The following is a 20,912-nucleotide window of genomic DNA, read 5'->3' on the forward strand; positions in this document are numbered from 1 at the left end:
TGCAATTATCTAATCAACCAATCACATGGCAGTTGCTTCAATGTATTTAGGGGTGCGGTCCTGGTCAAGACAATCTCCTGAACTCACTGTATATCAGAATGGGAAAGAAAGGTGATTTAAGCAATTTTGAGCGTGGCATGGTTGTTGGTGCTAGACAGACCGAGCTGAGTATTTTAAAATTTGCTCAGTTACTGGGATTTTCACGCACAACCATTTCTAGGGTTTACAAAGAATGGTGTGAAAAGGGAAAAACATCCAGTATGGGCAGTCCTGTGGGTGAAAATGCCTTGTTGATGCTAGAGGCCAGAGGAGAATGGGCCGACTGATTCAAGCTGATAGAAGAGCAACTTTGACTGAAATAACCACTCGTTATAACCAGGGTATGCAGCAAAGCATTTGAGAAGCCACAACACATACAACCTTGAGGCGGATGGGCTACAACAGCAGAAGACCCCACCGGGTACCGCTCATCTCCACTACAAATAAGAAAAAGGCTACAATTTGCACAAGCTCACTAAAATTGGAAGGTTGAAGACTGGAAAAAAGTTGCCTAGTCTGATGAATCTCGAGTTCTGTTGAGACATTCAGATGGTAGAGTCAGAATTTGGCGTAAACAGAATAAGAACATGAATCCATCATGCCTTGTTTCCACTGTGCAGGCAGGTGGTGGTGTAATGGTGTGGGGGATGTTTTCTTGGCACACTTTAGGCCCCTTTAGTGCCAATTGGGCATTGTTTAATTGCCACGCTACCTGAACATTGTTTCTGACCATGTCCATCCCTTTATGACCACCATGTGTCCATCCTCTGATGGCTACTTCTAGCAGGATAATGCACCATGCCACAAAGCTTGGATCATTTCAAATTGGTTTCTTGAACATGATAATGAGTTCACTGTACTAAAATGGCCCCCACAGTCCCCAAATCTCAACCCAATAGAGCATCTTTGGGATGTGGTGGAACGGGAGCTTCGTGCAATCTCCATCAACTGCAAGATTCTATCCTATCAATATGGGCCAACATTTGTAAAGAATGCTTTCAGAACCTTATTGAATAAATGACACGTAGAATTAAGGCAGTTATGGTGTTCCTAATAATCCTTTAGATCAATGTATAGTTATCATTAGGGAGATATCATGGATTTATCAGTATAAATTTACAGTGCCTTTGTCAAAAGACTTTTCATAGATGCTTCTTTCCAAAATTAGGGCTTAAGACTGTTAAAATCCAAACTGCGAGACTGCAGACAGTTAATACAAACATCTCATTCTGAATGGTCTTTTAAAAACAATGTGTCCTGTATTGGGTGAAGTTGAATGTACAGGATGCTCTGAAACTCAACAGTAAAGTATGTGTTGTTCACAACATAGACGGTTTAAAATACATCCAAGAGTTTTAGACAGTGGTCTGTTATTGTTTTTACATTTTAACACCCCTAAACATGATGCTGAACAAATCAAACTGTGATTGGTTGCTTTTTATGTCTGTCAGACGGCCTGTGTGGGCAGTCCTTGGTCAAATGAAAGCAGCGAGACCTTCTGTCGACCATCTAAAGATCTGGCTGTGCGAGACTTCCTATTCATTGGCTTGGGAGAGAGGGTGCCCACCATTAAAAATTGTGATGACCCTGGTTTGACTCTTTGTCCTTTACTTTCAGGTTTGTCAGATAACCCGACAGATCTGGAGAAGCGCAGACAGACATTTGGACAAAACTTCATTCCCCCGAAAAAGCCCAAGACCTTCCTTCAGCTGGTGTGGGAGGCATTACAAGACGTCACCCTCATCATCCTGGAGATTGCAGCCATCATCTCTCTCGGCCTCTCCTTCTATCAGCCACCAGGACACGAGGCCGAGGGTGAGAGAAAGAGGGAAGCTATAAGAGATAAAGACAGGGAAGGGAGTTAAAGGAATGGTGTGGGTCGAGGGAGGAGGCAATGACGGATAGAGAGTGGGAGGGAAGAGAGAGAGAACTGAATCAAGGGAGTGTGGGAGGAAAAAGGTGAGAATGAAGGTGAGAAAATGGACTGAGAAAAGAGGATGTCAAGCAGGAATGCAGAAAAAGAGAGAAAATAAGAGGGAGGAGTTTAAGGGTACTTGGGGAAAAATAAACAGTATACCATGTGTGGAAAAGAATTCTGAAAGTTTTATGCAATCACTTATTGAGTCCTGCACAATGTACTGTAATGTAATAATGTAATGGGAGAGGGGAGACTCAGCCAATCTCATGTTAATCTTGAGTACCTACAGAGCCTGCATCCTTTATATCTAAAAAAAGTATTTAGCATTGGACAGCGAATCTATGTGAAGAATCTCGTGACTGACAATATTGTATTATGCTATAGTAAGGAGATGTAACGTTAAGGATGAAACTAGCATGTTAAACATGACTTCTCATGACTTTCCCCACTCACCTACTTTTTAAAACAAAGTTACGCCACTGCATCTCATTATGGATAACTTTTGATTCACTATACGTTTGTGTACTTACCCACCGATTGCCAACAAAACAGATATTTGATGCAGTTTCACTCACCGCCTACAATGATCAGTAAATACAACGGGTATTGCTTATAAAACGTTTGTCACCGAAAATGCCTGGAACACACTTGAAACACAGCCTGCATCCACTATTCCTTTAACACTGGGTCATTTGTGAAACTTAACAAATTTATCTTTCCCTCACAACCAAAACCACACTTCATTGGTGACATTGTTAAAAAATCCTTCTCAACTTATTTTACCTTAATGGGCATGCTCTCTGCTCTAGTCATAGTAAGTCTATGAATTACAGGGCCATACTCAAAAAAACTTGTGAGAAACTGGAAGGAGTATTTTTGGCACAGAAATAGTCTGTCATACGTCCAAATAATTTTTTGAAACTTTAGCATGAGAATTGAAATCTTTAACAGTGTAAATAAGTCAGAATGTATGAAATAGCATTAGACACACAGAACATTTATCAGCTCTGCTCAAAAACAATGCAGCTTGAACGAAATGTATTTACTTGCTGACCATAATGCGGTCCATAATGAGATCCAGTGAGAAGTGCTCCAGTTCGGTGCAGAGTTGTTCGATACACACCACAAATCAACTGCCCCGTGATTTTAGTTTGAAGCTAGATAAAGGGGATTAAAATTTTACTATGTTACTGTTTTTGTTAATGAAAATACATAAATCTCCATCCCAACTCAAGCTACTGTCAAATGTGCATTTCTAAGAGACAAAACTTTTAATATTAATGTGCAAAATTTTCACATTAGGGCTGTCACAATAGATTTTTCACACCAGGGTTATTGTGGCCAAAATAATTCACAATATCGGGATATCTATAGAAACGTTGGGGGTAAAAGTTATCAAATTATTTTTTACTTTTTTTTTTTTTTTAACCTACGAACATAATTGGATACTGATATACACAGGGCACATGCATCTTCTTTGAAGCTCCCTGTGAAATAACAAGAGAGAAAATACTGTCAAGTTTAACAGTAGCCTATGATAAATATAAATAATAAAACATCAAAACCGATACTTCAACCTGTTAACTTGTTTCTCCTTATTTTAAGCTCTTTGACCTATCATTGCACCGGTGCCAATGAAGTCATACAGTAATGTGCACCTAGAACAGCCACGGAGGAGACATTTTAAGCATATAAAATATTTTACAGAGTTTAATGTAACAATGTGTCGCACAGTTTTTCTAGATCAGTTTTAATTGTATAATAGCCTAGATTTAAAGTGCTACGAAGAGGTTGTAGCATTGGCCATGACTAGGTTGCAAATATAAAAATATACATTGTCATGTTCCGATGATAAAAATCGAGTTTTATCAGTTATGTACCAAAATATTTGACTGCTCAATACTGCTATTGATCAACCAGAATGAAGTATGCCAGACAGCCATGAAATAGCAACCTTAACCCTCTACAGGTTGTGGAAATGTGTCTGGAGGAGCTGAAGATGAGGGGGAGGCAGAGGCAGGATGGATTGAAGGTGCAGCCATCCTGCTATCCGTCATTTGCGTGGTGCTGGTGACCGCTTTTAACGACTGGAGTAAAGAAAAACAGTTCCGGGGACTGCAGAGCCGCATCGAGCTGGAGCAGCGATTCGCTGTGGTGCGCAATGGAAACGTCATCCAGATCCCCGTTGCTGAGATGGTGGTTGGGGACATGGCACAGGTCAAATATGGTGAGTTTCCTGTTCTGTTGAGCCCAGAGAATTGAATGAATGCTGAGATTAGGCTTAACTCATCTAATATGAGGAAGGTGTGGATTAACACAGAAATATTTTTAGAGTGATGTTCACATTTCCACAAATCACAATGGAAACTCATTTGTTGATAATGTACCCTGTGTAATACAGCATTATTGGTAGGAACAGTGAATGCTTTTTGGGATATTAAGGTAAGGATGCCCTGCTGATCACGTGATGTTTATTTGTCCTACTTTCATTTTCTCTCTCAGGTGACCTTCTACCTGCTGATGGGATCCTGATTCAGGCAAATGACCTGAAAATCGACGAGAGCTCATTAACCGGTGAATCAGACCACGTGCGGAAGTCAGCCGACAAGGACCCTATGCTTCTCTCTGGTAATGTCTGCGTACATGCGTGGTCACAGATGTTTCTAGACCTTTTATTTAATGGGGGTTCAACATCTCTTTCCCCTGAAAATCACCTGTGATTGTGTGACCTGCAAGATATCTTTTGTAATTTTACCATGATTCTTCTCCATATCCAATGGAGCACCCAGCGCGTCGAAAATTGACGATAAAGGTACGCCCAGTTCGTTGGGGTCGTGAAAAAAAAAAGTGACAACAAGGGGTCCTGGCCAAGCGTCCATATGTGACGAGTAGGGTGTGAGAATGTGTTGCGAATATAGACTCTGTGAATCTTTGAATATAGACCTAAATTTGGTCTTGCTTTAAAGACACTCTGCAGATTATTGGTGAAGTGAAAGCACTTCAAAAGTGAAAATGAAAAAACCTAAAGTATGAAAATTTACTTTAAATCAAATGTACTAAAATATTTTATTTTATATAAAATATAAAATGCATATAAAATGTATATTTTACAAAATAATTGTTACTATAAAATTACTATAAAATCAAAGCCATATGTCTAACCAAGTTGTGTTCCAAATTTGAAGATGATATCACACAAATTGTGTTTAGGCATTTATTTTTACATTTTAATGTGTTGTAACAAATGGATACATTTCTATCCACATTTCACATCTATCACAAAACACAGACAAATATGGAACCTTGAGGCTCAGACCTTTCTGACAATATGTTTTTTGTTAAGATTAGAAAATGTTTTTTTTTAATATAGCTAGTAGTTAAAATAATATTTGTAATATGAATATTTATAAAGAAGTATGACACCGCCCACTAGGGGAATTTAGAGTACTGTTTCCATGGTAATGTAATGGTTTTCAAAGGATGAATTGTAAGCTTGTAAGCTTTTGAATGATACCTAATTTATGATGATTACTAAAATATATGATGTGAAAAAAGTAGTAAATAAAAAGAGCACCAAGTCTCCCGCTAGCGGTGACAGTTAAGAGGTTAATATTTTAATTTATTATAACTATTTTAGAGAGATAATAAATAGTTGTTATTTTTATTGTAACACAAATCTGTAGGGATGACGTCAAAAACCGGAGGACTAATTTACCCCTGGTTCCCTTGAGTTTTTCCTATGGGTATTTTTTCGGGCCTGTCCACTCAAGGACATTTAGAGTTGTCCCATAGCCACTCCTTTGTTATCTTGGCTGTGCCCTTAGGGTAGTTGTCCTCTTTGAAAATGAACCTTTGCCCCAGTCTGAGGTCCAGAGCACTCTTGAGCAGGTTTTCATAAAGAATGTCTCTGTACATTGCTGCACTAATATCTCCCTTGATTCTGACTTAACTCCTAGTTGCTGGCTCTGAAAAATATCCCCACAGCATGATGCTGCCACCACCATGCTGGATGGTATTGGTCGGTGATGAGCGGTGCCTGAGGTCCTCCAGGCATGATGCTTGCTATTCAGGCCAAGGAGTTTCTTTGTTTCTCCTAAGTCCTTTAGGTGCCTTTTGGCAAACTCCAATTTTTTTTTAAAAGTCTGCCTTTTACTGAGGAGTGGCTTCTGTCTGGAGGTTGTTGGTCACCTCCCTGACTAAGGCCCTTCTTCCCCGATCACTCAGTTTGGCCGGGCGGCTAGCTCTAAGCTCTTATTCTTCACTAGCTGATGAATGATAAATACTTTGACCGTCAATCTTAAAACACTGACAGAGTAGCAGGCGACATTATTGCCGCTTGCACTGTAATAAACAGAACACTACCATGTGTTTATGTGGATGGTAATATAGTTATCTTTATTAAGGGCCTTTTATATTGGTAACAGAGTCACTGTACATTAAAAGTGATGAAATAAGTAAAATCATTGTTTAAAGGTTGATGCCATCATTGGTCAGCCTTTCTTGAAAGTGTCTGAAGTGGCTTTGTATTCTGCTCTCGGCTGTGCTCCTTCAGCTGTCAGTCAGCGGGCACAAAGCATACTCGGAGCATCCGCATTCTGTGTGTCAGAATAACTGAGATGCTGCAGTGGCATCCAGATGTTGTTAATTAGATCTAAGAATCTCTGTTTCCTGCTGTGAGCACTGGTGCATGCCCTCTCCCTTCCTCCATGCTATTCTTAGACACTTGGGATGATAACTCCATTCTCTTTATGAGGTAGTCCTGCTCTACTGATGATATTATTGAATAATATCCCAATGATATTTCTGTGTAGTTGATGTATGGAGGCAGTTGTTGTGTGCGGTCTGGTGTCTGTGTAAGTCAAATGCTAATGGCGAACTTCAGCAGACCAGCCTGTCTGTATTTGTAGATATATATTCACTCTATAAATGAAATTGTTGAGAAAATGTGAAAATAATCAAGGGAAATACAAGCTTAAAAATTGCCTTTATTAATACTTTGTTTAACTAACTTGTTCCCTAAATGCAATATGTCTCATTCAGCCAGTAGATTATTGTCAAGGCGATGATAGATTTATTGTTTGAAATGAAAGAAAACAGTTGTTTTCTTGGAAAATAACCTTTAACCTTTAAAAAAACGATTTAAATTAATGAAATTATTATGATTCTTTTTTTTCAACAACTTTCATGCACTTGGCCACAAAAAAAAACATTTACATTTTATTTAATTATTTATATTATTATTATTATTATTTTTTAAATATTTAAACATTATTATTATTAGAAAATCTAATAGAAAATCTATTATTTTTATTATTAAAATTAAATTGTAATTTTGAAAAAATGCTATACCAGTTAAACTTTAATAATATTTCAAAATGTAATAATAATAATAATAATAATAATAATAATAAATGTATATAGCTTGGTCGTTTTACAAGATAATTATATAAATGTATTGTTTGTTTGTTCTTTTTAAAATCATAAATCAATTGAGACATCATTATTATTAATATTTCACAGCCCAGTATATTTAATATAGTAATAATAATTATTATTTTTTGCTTGCATACTATATACTTTTACATGACTACAATCTTCAAAAGAGAAGGGAAGAACATTATTTATTGATGCTGCACTGGAGGTCACAAATCAGCAACATTGTTCCGTGTGAAATGCTTTATTTGTTCTATCAGGCTAGTTGGGACACCCTTTTGGGGAAATTTGTTTGGGTCTTTCCAATGTGCTGCAATAAAGTATCAAACATTGATGTCTATATCTTTCTCTCGATCGTTCTTTCTCAGGTACCCATGTAATGGAGGGATCAGGGAGAATGCTGGTGACCGCAGTTGGAGTCAACTCTCAGAGTGGCATCATATTCACGCTACTGGGAGCTGGGGAAGGGGAGGAGGAGAAGAAAGAGAAGAAAGGTAAGTGTGAGAAGGAAGAGCATCAAACGCCAACCAAAACATAAATTGTAATACTCAGAGAAAATGCTGAGGCAAGTGTAGGATGTTGTGAGAATGACTGCACACTAACACGTTGTGAGTAGCACTACCAGACAGTAGAGAATGGAGAAAGAGGGGGTGGGAGATCCTTACATAAGGGAGGGATGGGTTTGATGTGAATGGAGGACCAGTGGGCTCAGAGCCTGCAGGAATATATTTATGAATGGTAAGACGAGCAAGAGAGACAAGCAGAGCTCCACTGCTGCAAACTTTATGGCCCATGTCATGGGTAATTTAACCTGCAGCCAACAGAGAGGAGACTGGAGAGAGGGGAATATAGAAGGATTAGGAGTTATATTGGAGGAGGCTGATTAATTATTCAGAGAAAGGGAACGAAAGAGAGGGAGAGAGAGCAAAGGTTGGATGTGGGTGGATGAAGGATGAAGTGGCGCCATGTTCTGTTACTGTCCCACTGAATCGCTCTATATGTGTTATCAGCCCCGGAGAGTGAGAGAGAGCGAGAGAGTAATATTTGATTTATGTCTTTGGCTATTACAGTTTGTCAGCATCTTGTGCTGCATTTTTAAGACACTGCCAGTTAAATGTAGTTAAAAACATCTCTTAAGACACTCATAAGTCTTTGCTGATAATACATTAAATGAACTAGATTTACAAATTTAACTAGACCATTGACATCCTTAATAAATGTTAGACAAGAATAAGAAAAAAATCTTTTAGATGACGCAAAATAGTCTTGCAGAAAAGTCAGACTGCAGGACAGTGATCTCAGTACTTTAATTGTATACTGTAGCTATCTACCTACATGCAACTTTTTTCAGCTTCCCCTTAATACAAAATGGTCTCTCTTTTTTCTTACCTCTACCACCACCCAATCCTAATAATTTCCCATGACCCCCCTCCTCCACACCCGCATTATCCTTTTGTTTCGCTACCCAATCAGAGGACAGTAGTTACTCACTCACAACTATGGCCAAACCAAGCGGCATCACCAATGGTACGTAATCCACAGCCCTGTTGTTTGAGTCCAATGGAGTTACAGAGCACCTTCAGCGTAGATGAAGTGCCTACAGTCAGCACTGTATAGAGACGGATTAGCCCAGAACTGTGGTGGAGTGTATTCCCCGGTTTAACATTTCATAGTTTAAAAGCGCAGTTCAGTGTGTGTGTGCCGTATGTTTGAGTTTGTGTGTCTGTTTCCATAGTTCTGTGCGCTTTCATTTTCCCCACTCAAGAACACTGTGTGCCCTGTCTCTCATTCTGTCTCTGTCTGTCGCCTTTTATTCCCTTGTTCCCCCTCTATCTCTCTCTCTCTTTCTCTCTCTGTCTGTCTTTCTCTCTCACAGGCAAGCAGCCAGAGGCAGCTGTGGAGACCAATCAGAATAAAGGTACCACAGGGATAGTAGAATAGATGAATTAAGAAAATGAGGGGTTAATTATTCTCTTGTTGTAGAAACATTTCTGTGGACTCCTCAGCTACGCTGTTGCTATGAGGATAGCAACAGGAAATATAAGCGTTAATACCATGTATGCATACAGGTACATACATAAAGATGCAGAAACACTCTATTTGTGTAGCGCACTGTTGCTCAACAGCATACATGACGACTGCTTCCAGAGTATTGTAACTGTAGTTCATTGTTTCCAGTGTCGAGGTAAAGCACCCAAACACATTTCGCTGAGTAGACCTTGAGGTTGCTTTTGTGGTTTGACTTTAACCGATGTTAGTGTTTATGCTGTGCGTGTCCACATTTGTCCTGCTTTCCTTCGTTGTGTGTCCGTTGTATGCGTGTATGGCACTTTGAGCGTAACTGCCGACATATTTGATGTGTGGCATGAAGATATTCAGAGCTTTGAATGAGTCTCGTTCATGCCGGAGGCCTCTCACGATGCCTCTGAGTTGTGACACGACAGATTTGTTGCCCATATGTAGTGACGCTAACTCATGTCCCGCCCACCAGCCAAAAAGCAGGATGGAGCAGTTGCCATGGAGATGCAGCCTCTGAAGAGTGCGGAGGGTGGAGAAGTGGAGGAGAGAGAGAAGAAAAAATCCAACGTGCCCAAGAAGGAGAAGTCTGTACTGCAGGGCAAACTCACCAAACTGGCTGTACAGATTGGCAAAGCAGGTGCGTGGGACTTCATGTGGCCAATTACTAGGTGTTATCATATGGAAAAATAAATCACCTCACTCTAACACACTCACGCACTACTGTGCTGATCCTATTGTTTTTTATTTTTATCTTCATACAAAATATATTCAGTGTTGGAGAATGCGACTTTTAAAACTAGTGTTACAATATTCTATTTGGATGGGAAACTGAGAGGAATCACTCACTGAATTTGCTACAATGTTACATTTTGACATATTCTCACCATTGAGTGGAAGCGCTGATTAATTGTGTTACTTTGTTACTTTTTATGGAAAGTAATGTTACATTTTGCATTATATTTTCTTACTGTTTACTGAGAGAAAGTACTTCGCTTATCAGTCTTCTCATCAATGATCAGAAGAAAGTGCTTAAAATGTTACTTAATATTCCAAGTCGGATGTTAAGTGTCTTTTTTGCTATTTTTTTGCCTTGTAAACTGAGAGAAAGCACTCTATAATTGTGTTAAATATCTTTTTTTTTAACTTATTGTTTCCATGAACTTAGAAGTACTGACTAATTGTTTTTGTTACTTTTTATTCTAAGTAATACAATTGGTTACTTTTTTCTCCATCAGATGAGTGCACATCGATTTTGCATTTAAAAATAGCCCGTTTTAACTATAAAAAAGTTAAAGTTTCCTCTTATTTTTTCAATTTATTTATTATGAATTAAAAATATAAATTTGTAAATAAGATATGCTGTAAGTTTGATAATCATGAATTACTTTTTTTGGTATGTAAAGTCAATAGATTAGGTGCGTAACTTTACCACATCACTGAAGACAATCTGCAAGCTGCATTCATAGATAATATTAATAGAAAATATCCAGAGGATTATTTATTCTGTTGTTGTTGTTGTTTGTTTGTAGGTCTTGTGATGTCAGCCATTACAGTTATCATCCTGGTGCTGTACTTTGTGATCGAGACTTTTGTGGTGGAGGGGCGGACCTGGTTGCCAGAGTGCACGCCCATCTACGTGCAGTATTTTGTAAAATTCTTTATCATCGGTGTGACTGTGCTGGTGGTAGCTGTGCCTGAGGGTCTTCCCCTTGCTGTTACCATCTCCCTGGCCTATTCAGTTAAGGTGAGAGAGACCAGGTGCACAGTGTGTGTGTGTGTGTGTGTGTGTGTGTGTGTGTGTGTGTGTGTGTGTGTGTGTGTGTGTGTGTGTGTGTGTGTGTGTGTGTGTGTGTGTGTGTGTGTGTGTGTGTGTGTGTGTGTGTGTGTGCGTGTGTGTGTGTGTGTGTAATTAGCTTGGGGGTGGGGGGGTATGAAATGTTTTTAGCATGTTTTGCTTTTGTCAACACTGTTTTGTTTTTTCATCATCCAAATCGTCTACTGTTGTTAATTCAGAAAATGATGAAGGACAATAACCTAGTACGTCACTTGGATGCCTGTGAGACAATGGGCAATGCCACTGCCATCTGCTCCGACAAGACCGGCACCCTCACCACCAACCGCATGACTGTAGTGCAGGCCTATCTAAATGACCAGCACTACCGTGAGATCCCGGACCCCAGCCAGATCAACCCCAACACCCTTGAGATGCTTGTCAATGCCATATCTGTAAATTGCGCCTATACTTCCAAGATCCTGGTGAGAGACCGGATATTGTGCTTTTCCAACCTGTTGAAAAAAATGCTTTAACTAACCTGGTTGAAATTTTCTTCAAATAGTCTAGCTGGATTCCTAGCCAGGCCAGCCTGTTTTTAGCTGAAAAGTGCTCAAAGCTCCTTTAAAAACAGCCATCACAGCATCCTAACATACTGTAAAAAACAAAACAAAAATGCTGTTTGTCAGAACTTTAACATAAGTTCATCACAAGTAGCTTTTCCATAAGCTGAAGAAAATACTAATGTTTAATATACTAATATACACACACATGCAAAACTATATCATGCTAACACATGCTACAGTTTATGGTTTTTCAATGTAAATTTCAAGATCATGTCTCATGTCATTCCAAACCCGGAAGACCTTTGTTCATCTTCAGAACACAAGTTAAGATATTTTTGATTAAATCCGAGAGCTTTCTGACCCCTCCATAGACACATAGATACAGTGGTTCAACCATAATTTTATGAAGCTACGAGAATACATTTTGTGTGCAAAAAACACTGGTGAGTTGCCGTTCTGACATAGAGCTCAAAAGCATTGCATTGTTTAGACTACGTGAACATCGTAGGAGACTGACATAGATTAGAAGAAATTGTTGAATAAAGTTGTACTTTTTAAAAGTACATTTGTGTTTGTTTTATTTTAACTGGACTATTTTAACGATATATTTTAAATTGCTGTCTATAGAAGGGTCAGAGAGCTCTCAGATTTCATCAAAAAATATCTTCATTTGTGTTTCGACATTGAACTAAGGTCTTACGGGTTTGATATGACACAAGGGTGAGTAATTAGTGACAGAAATTTACTGTAAATGACTTAAAATGTCTTGCTAGAGCTATAAAAAAAATTCACCATATATAGTAAGGGCACATGCCATTAACTAATAAACAGGTTTTTACCTTAACATTTTTACAGTATTTTACTGTTAAGATTAAAAACATTTTTTTACAATGCCAGCCTGCCAGCTTAGCTTAAGATGGGGAAGCCGAGAAACATTACCCACACATTACCCTATAAAAAATTCACTGTTGCACCCGGTTGTCAAATATAAATAGAAACTTTTCCAGTTCAACTTTTTTCATGTCTCTTGCTTCATTTCAATTCTCTTTCAGCCTCCGGATGTGGAAGGGGGTTTGCCCAAGCAGGTTGGTAATAAGACAGAATGTGGTCTGCTGGGCTTTCTGCTGGACTTGAAGAGAGACTACGTCCCTGTGAGAGAGCAGATCCCAGAAGAGAAGATCTACAAAGTCTACACTTTCAACTCTGTACGCAAGTCAATGAGCACTGTGGTGCAGATGCCGGATGGAAACTTCCGGCTCTACAGCAAAGGAGCCTCTGAGATCCTTTTGAAAAAGTGAGTGAAGCACAAAAAGATCTAGGAATTATAATTTTATGTTTAGTTTGTTATTGTAGACCACTTTTTGACCTTCCTGCTCTCTCTTCAACTCAGGTGTTCCTCGATACTTGGTTCAAGCGGTGAAGCACGAAACTTCAAGCCAAGAGACCGAGATGAGATGGTGAAGAAAGTGATCGAGCCCATGGCGTGTGAAGGCCTGCGAACCATCTGCATCGCTTATCGTGATCTTCCCTGCGACCCCGAGCCTGACTGGGAAAATGAAGCTGAAATTGTCGTTGATCTGGCCTGCATTGCTGTCGTCGGGATTGAGGATCCCGTTCGACCTGAGGTATGCAAAGAGAACATGTATTCTGTATCCTCAAAGTGCATTTCTCTTATAAATCCTTTATCTGCTTCTCCCGCAGGTCCCTGATGCCATTCTGAAGTGTCAGAGGGCAGGCATCACTGTGCGCATGGTCACTGGCGACAACATCAACACAGCACGAGCCATTGCTGCAAAGTGTGGCATCATTCAGCCTGGGGATGACTTTCTGTGCCTGGAGGGTAAAGAATTCAACCGAAGAATCAGGAATGAGAAAGGAGAGGTTCGTGAAAATTGAATCTCAGACATCTCAGCTCGAAACCAATATAGACTAAACTGAATCATGGATGTCCATGCTCTGCTTACGTGCATGTGTGTGTGTTTGTTTTATAGATTGAGCAGGAGAGGATTGATAAGATCTGGCCCAAGCTCAGAGTCCTGGCGCGTTCTTCCCCCACAGACAAACACACTCTCGTAAAAGGTGAGACGCTCTTTCCATATACTCCTCATGCTCAGACTCACTGGAATATTACTATTCACTGACATGTACAGTATGGAAATTATGTAATGTCCAAAATTGCTAAACAAATATTATATTTACAGGTCCTTCTCAAAAAATTTGCATATGTGATAAAAGTTCATTATTTTCCATAATGTAATGATAAAAATTAAACTTTCATATATTAGATTCATTGCACACCAACTGAAATATTCCAGGTCTTTTATTGTTTTAATACTGATGATTTTGGCATACAGCTCATGAAAACCCAAAATTCATGAAATGATGTTCATGAATTTTCATGAACATCATGAAAATCTAAAAAAATTAGCATATCATGAAAAGGTTCTCTAAACGAGCTATTAACCTAATCATCTGAATCAACTAATTACCTCTAAACACCTGCAAAAGATTCCTGAGGCTTTTAAAAACTCCCAGCCTGGTTCGTTACTCAAAACCGCATTCATGGATAAGACTGCCAACCCGACCCTGTCCAGAAGGCCATCATTGACACCCTCAAGCAAGAGGGTAAGACACAGAAAGACATTTCTGAACGAATAGGCTGTTCCCAGAGTGCTGTATCAAGGCACCTCAGTGGGAAGTCTGTGGGAAGTAAAAAGTGTGGCAAAAACCGCTGCACAACGAGAAGAGGTGACCGGACCCTGAGGAAGATTGTGGAGAAGGACCGATTCCAGACCTTGGGTGACCTGCGGAAGCAGTGGACTGAGTCTGGAGTAGAAACATGAAAGCAAATTTTGCATGTCATTCGGAAATCAAGGTGTCAGAGTCTGGAGGAAGACTGGGGAGAAGGAAATGCCAAAATGCCTGAAGTCCAGTGTCACGTACCCACAGTCAGTGATGGTCTGGGGTGCATAACTGAACATAATTATTTGAAGGTTGACTTTTTTTTGTATTAAAAACACTTTTCTTTTATTGGTCGGATGAAATATGCTAATTTTTTGAGATAGGAATTTGGGGTTTTCATGAGCTGTATACCAAAATCATCAGTATTAAAACAATAAAAGACCTGGAATATTTCAGTTGGTGTGCAATGAATCTAAAATATATGAAAGTTTAATTTTTATCATTACATTATGAAAAATAATGAACTTTTATCACATATGCTAATTTTTTGTGAAGGGCCTGAAATTTTTAAAATGTGGCGCTTTGAACGCTGTTGAGCGGAAACGTAAACACCTCTGACTGGCCATTGTGCTCACACACTCGTCAAATATGTCTATGATTGGCTACAATGATTAGCGCTTTACAAACATGTTGTAAATATACATCAATGACGCTTTTCACAGAGCGCTCACACAGTGCGGTTGAATGCAGGTGTCTATCAGCCTACCGGTCCGCTAGTTGACCCCTGCTTATGCTTTCAAACGGTCCTGCTCCCACTTTCAAAACACTTCCAAACACGTCCGTGTGCATTCAAATGCTGTTGATCATTGTAGCCAATCACAGGCACATCCGATGAGCGTGTGAGCACAATGGCCAAAAAAAAAAAAAAAAATTATAAGAATGTTTTGAAAGAAATCTCTTTTTCAGCTAGGCTGTTTTTGATTAAAAAATACAGTACAGGTGCTGGTCATATAAGTAGAATATCATCAAAAAGTTGATCTGATTCCATTCAAAAAGTGAAACTTATATTCATTCATTACACACAGACTGATGCATTTCAAATGTTTATTTCTTTTAATTTTGATAATTATAACTGACAACTAAGGAAACTCCCAAATTCAGTATCTCAGAAAAGTAGAATGTTGTGAAAAGGTTCAATATTGAAGACACCTGGTGCCACACTTCAATCAGCTAATTAACTCAAAACACCTGCAAAGGCCTTTAAATGGTCTCTCATGCTGCGTCCCAATTCGCCTACTTATACTACGTCCTAAAAGTATGTACTCTTTTTGTGAAGAAAAAGTATATACTTTTGAGTGTGTAGCAGAAAAGTATGCAAGCTTCGGGACATACTACTTCGCCATCTTTAACGGACTCTGTCGCTTAGTTACGTGCGGATCCCGTCACCGTTTATCTGCCCTGTCAATCATCGTCAGATTCGTCACAGTTCAAATCCTCCACATTCAGTTTAATCTCCTACCGTATCGGAGAGAAATGTAGCCGCTCGTTGATCTGCCATTTGTGGGTCTTTAATGCAGAGACTCTCCTCATGTATTTACAGTTGAAATATAATGATGCATTTAAAAGTTAATGGCCAAACGTGTCATTACAAAAGTTCTCAATGCTGCTGCGGGTGAAATATAATGTGAAAACACTGAATAAATATATTTTTGTCAGGTTAAATATTGATAGTTGGTCACTCAAACCCCTTTATCTAAACTTCTCTACTTAACCGTCGAACTCGCACATCCGTCATGTTTGTAGTTTTTTAACGCTTTTTATCCGCGTTTGTAGTTCTAATCGAATCCTCGCGTCCAACTCGCAATGGGTTGTGGGTAATATCAGCCGTTAGAGTGCCCATCGATCCATACTGTGAATTCGGACCGGAAATAGTAAACCATCCGGGAATCTTTGGAATACTCTTTTCAACATACTACGATTTGGGACATACTAATTCTATTTTCGAATACTATTTAGGATGGATAGTATGCGAATTGGGACGCAGGGTCAGTCTAGTTCTGTAGGCTACACAATCATGGGGAAGGCTGCTGACTTGACAGTTGTCCAAAAGACAACCATTGACACCTTGCAAAAGGAGGGCAAGACAGAGGTCATTGCAAAAGAGGCTGGCTGTTCACAGAGCTCTGTGTCCAAGCACATTAATAGAGAGGCGAAGGGAAGGAAAAGATGTGGTAGAAAAAAGTGTACAAGCAATAGGAATAACTGCAACCTAGGGGTTGAACGACTTCCGATTTTTTTCTCCAAAAAGTCAACATTTATATAATGAAAGTCGAGTCGATGTCGACTAGTCGCTAATGACGTCATTAATGAACAAACAAGCCTGAACCTCGAGCTGAGACGCGAACTCGGGTCTTCTTGTGCATAGGACATATGATACATACAGCACTGCCCATAAGGTTATTGGTCCTACATAACAGCTTTTGTATCAATTATTTTGTCTTATGGGCGTTATAATTCTCACAGATGTCTGCTCGTTCTGAATAAGATGCCATATGAATGCATTAGTGAGTGATTGTGTGTGAATTAATTCTACATGGCAGCGTCTCTCTACTACTAGAGGCACACGCGATCTTCTCGTGACGTGCGATCGGCTATGTGTGCGTTGCAATGCAGCACGCATTAGTTTAGCGAAATGATTAACTTACGTGTAGAGTAAGCGTGTATTCTCTCGATCAATTTTGAGCATCCAGATGGTATAATCAAACGTGTCTTGTGGAGAGCTCTCGGAGTTTGCATTTATTTGTCATTTTTAACTGTTGAAAGCAAAGTCTGCGTGCCAGAAAATTGCTTATCCTGTTGCGCCCTCTATAGGCCAGCGACTAGTCGACATCAAGCTTAAAGCGTCATGGCAGAACATTAAAGTAGAAAAGTCGATTAGTCAACTAGTCGGTGCAACCCCTACTGCACCCTGGAGAGGATTGTGAAACAAAACCCATCCAAAAATGTGGGGGAGATTCACAAAGAGTGGACTGCAGCTGAAGTCAGTGCTTCAAGAACCACTACATACAGACATATGCAAGACATGGGTTTCAGCTGTCACATTCCTTGTGTCAAGCCACTCTTGAACAACAGACAGCGTCAGCAGCATCTCCCCTGGGCTAAAGACAAAAAGGACTGCTGAGTGGTCCAAAGTTATGTTCTCTGATGAAAATAAATTGTGCACTTTCTTTGGAAATCAGGGTCCCAGAGTCTGGAGGAAGAGGCACACAATCCACATTGCTTGAGTTCCAGTGCAAAGTTTCCACAGTCAATGATGGTTTGGGGTGCCATGTCATCTGCTGGTGTTGGTCCACTGTGTTTTCTGAGGTCCAAGGTCAATACAGTCGTATACCAGGAAGTTTTAGAGCACTTTGTGCTTTCTGCTGCTGACCAACTTTATGGAGATGCAGATTTCATTTTCCGACAGGACTTGGCACCTGCACACAGTGTCAAAGCCACCAGTACCTGGTTTAAGGACCATGGTATCTCTGTTCTTAATTGGTCAGCAAACTCGCCTGACCTTAATTGTGCAGAGGAAGATGCGATATGCCAGACCCAACAATGCAGAAGAGCTGAAGGCCACTATCAGAGCAACTTGGGCTCTCATAACACCTGAGCAGTGCCAGAGACTGATCAACTCCATGCCGCGCCGCATTGCTGCAGTAGTTCAGCCAAAAGGAGCCCCAACTAAGTACTGAGTGCTGTACATGCTCATACTTTTCATGCTTTTCAGTTGGCCAAGATTTCTAAAAATCCTTTCTTTGTATTGGTCTATTAGTCTATGGTCTAAGTAATATTCTAATTTTCTGAGATACGGAATTTGGGATTTTCCTTGGTTGTCAGTTTAAATCACCAAAATTAAAAGAAATAAACATTTGAAATATATCAGTCTCTGTGTAATGAATAAATATTATACACTAGTTTCACTTTTTTAATGGAATTAGTTAAATAAATAAACTTTTTGATGATATTTTTTATCACTTACTTATTATATGACCAGCACCTGTAATAAAATAGCTGTTTTCTATTGTAATATATTTTAAAATGTAATTTACCGCTATTCCTGTAATGAATTTTCTGGATAATTGCTCCTGTCAGAGTCATATGAATCTTTAGAAATCATTCTAATATGATTTACTTACTTTCCATATTATTATTAATGTGTAAAACAGCTATTTAATATTTTTGTGCAAAACTAGATACTTTTGATCAGGGTTCTTTGTTTTAAAGCTACACTGTGTAACTTTTTTAGTTAATTCTTAGCTAAAAACACTTAGTTCTTTCAAAAATATATGTGCTCATTAATGTATATTTACTTCTTTCAAGTAATAAAGTATTCTCGTAAGTTTATAATATGCCATTGAAAATACATACGGGTGAGGGGTTTGAATGCTGGTCGCCATGTTGCTCCTCCATCTTAAAAGTACATTAGCCAAAGAGGGACATACCCATAAATTCAAGCTTCGCCTTTCGCGTGTTAACACTCGATGGCCGTGTCGAATGTGAAGAGGGGGGTTGCCATGTTAATCTTGAAATCTATGAAATCTAAATAGAAATCTATGAAATCTAAATAGAAATCTATGAATAACTACACATGAACAAATAAGTAACACAATATTAACATTCTCGTAACTACTATTAACTAACAAACTCTGTTTAACGAATTAGTTAAATGAGGTAGTTCACTATTAGCTAATCAGTTACTGCTATTTTTCATATCTCCAAAAGGACTACAAAGAACTATATCGGTTCATAATTAATGAGAGTAATGCACAATGATAATTAATTCTAAAGTGAAGATCACTTTAGTCTAAATCCTTTAGAAGGAATTACTAATTATTTGGAACAGTAATGACTAAAGTCATTGCAAGCTTTTGATGTTTTGGATAGTCAAAATCTTTTATAAATCTCTTTACTATGTCACTTTGGATCAATTTAATGCATTCTTTCTGAATAAAAGTATTAATTTCTTTGGGGGAAAAATAGCTGACCACATAACTTTTGATCGGTAGTGTAAATTTAGTCAACTGTGTCCAAACTGTTGACTGGTGCTGTTGTGTATTGACAATGTAAATTTGACAATGAGTAGGCTGTACGATACAGTCAATTCAAATGTATCAGACGGATGAATGTTCATGTTCTGTGGTGACAGTAGTTGTATTCAGTGATTGGTCAAGGTTGTGTGCTATCTGGTAATTGTTTGCTGGGTGATGATGCCATTGTGTAGGCATCATTGACAGCACTGTGTTGGAGCAGAGACAGGTGGTGGCCGTAACTGGTGATGGGACCAATGATGGACCGGCTCTCAAGAAGGCAGATGTGGGCTTTGCGATGGTAAGCACATCTGATGAACACATCCCTCTAATCTATTCATGTATTCATCCTTCCATCCAAGAGGTTGTCAAGCGATGAGTAATGATAAGAAATGAATACTGATTTATTAGAAGCTCTGCTTATAAACAAGGGTGCATGATAACATAGGAAGATCTCTGGTGAATAAAAACCCATTTTCTCCAATGAATCTGACATAGATGCATGCATTGCCTAAATATCTTGCTCTTTGTCTTTCTTGCTGTCTCTAGGGTATAGCAGGTACTGATGTAGCTAAAGAAGCCTCTGACATAATCCTGACCGATGATAACTTCTCCAGCATTGTGAAAGCTGTCATGTGGGGAAGAAATGTGTATGACAGCATCTCCAAGTTCCTGCAGTTTCAGCTTACTGTCAATGTAGTGGCCGTCATCGTTGCTTTCACTGGGGCCTGCATTACACAGGTAGCACACACACATACACCAGTGTTTTTTTTTTAAAAAATATTACTAATACACTAATATAGTATTTGTGCACATTTGAGCTTTTATTTTAATATTTTTAGTTTTTAGACATATATTTATATATAGCTTGAATAAGTGTTTTCTTTCTCTTTGTTTAACTTTAATTTATTTATTTACATTTTTAAGTTTAAGCTTTTGTCATATTTATAATTAATTTTATTTCATATTTTAATTACTGATGTTTAAAAAAAAGCTGTTTTAGCTTAAAATAACATTACGTATATAAGTTTTTCACTAAAGCATAAAAATATCATAATATGCTTGCAGATATGTAGGAAACATGCTTAATTCACCTACCTGTGTCTCAGAAAAACAATGCTACAGCCAGTTATTCTACTCTAAAATTGTGCGTTCCGTGTCAGAATGTCTGTTTTGGTTCTGGTCTGTGCTATAAAGCATGCCGCCAGTTTACCCAATAGTATTTTGACAATACAGGTTGCCAGTTGGTGGAAATCAACTGAGTATTGCTCTCATGGAAGCCAGCAAACAAACTGGGTCAGAGATCACAGATTCTACCCGACCTAAAAAGTAATGTTGATTACCACAAAAAAAATATTTGATTTAAAAGCTAAATGTGTTTTCATTTTATAAATGGCAAATGCAATTTTATT

At 38.8% G+C, this 20,912-nt stretch overlaps 1 protein-coding gene across 7 annotated transcripts in view; it reads left to right on the plus strand.

The window, feature by feature from the left end:
• Positions 1–20,912, plus strand: part of atp2b3b (ATPase plasma membrane Ca2+ transporting 3b) — a 73,229-nt gene that overhangs the window by 26,448 nt on the left and 25,869 nt on the right. For 3 of the 7 annotated variants that reach the window (XM_067446425.1, XM_067446428.1, XM_067446422.1), the window contains exons 3-17: positions 1,657–1,854; positions 3,927–4,184; positions 4,460–4,585; positions 7,759–7,884; positions 8,864–8,917; positions 9,267–9,308; positions 9,882–10,046; positions 10,939–11,153; positions 11,423–11,665; positions 12,799–13,040; positions 13,137–13,371; positions 13,448–13,627; positions 13,738–13,825; positions 19,695–19,801; positions 20,050–20,241. In XM_067446425.1, the coding sequence (XP_067302526.1) occupies positions 1,657–1,854; positions 3,927–4,184; positions 4,460–4,585; positions 7,759–7,884; positions 8,864–8,917; positions 9,267–9,308; positions 9,882–10,046; positions 10,939–11,153; positions 11,423–11,665; positions 12,799–13,040; positions 13,137–13,371; positions 13,448–13,627; positions 13,738–13,825; positions 19,695–19,801; positions 20,050–20,241 (2,471 nt within the window). The remainder of the gene's footprint in view (positions 1–1,656; positions 1,855–3,926; positions 4,185–4,459; positions 4,586–7,758; positions 7,885–8,863; positions 8,918–9,266; positions 9,309–9,881; positions 10,047–10,938; positions 11,154–11,422; positions 11,666–12,798; positions 13,041–13,136; positions 13,372–13,447; positions 13,628–13,737; positions 13,826–19,694; positions 19,802–20,049; positions 20,242–20,912) is intronic. The other 4 variants (XM_067446426.1, XM_067446423.1, XM_067446427.1 and 1 more) reach the window with 2 other exon arrangements.

Source organism: Pseudorasbora parva, chromosome 6 (genome assembly GCF_024679245.1).
Source record: "Pseudorasbora parva isolate DD20220531a chromosome 6, ASM2467924v1, whole genome shotgun sequence".
NCBI lineage: Eukaryota > Metazoa > Chordata > Actinopteri > Cypriniformes > Gobionidae > Pseudorasbora > Pseudorasbora parva.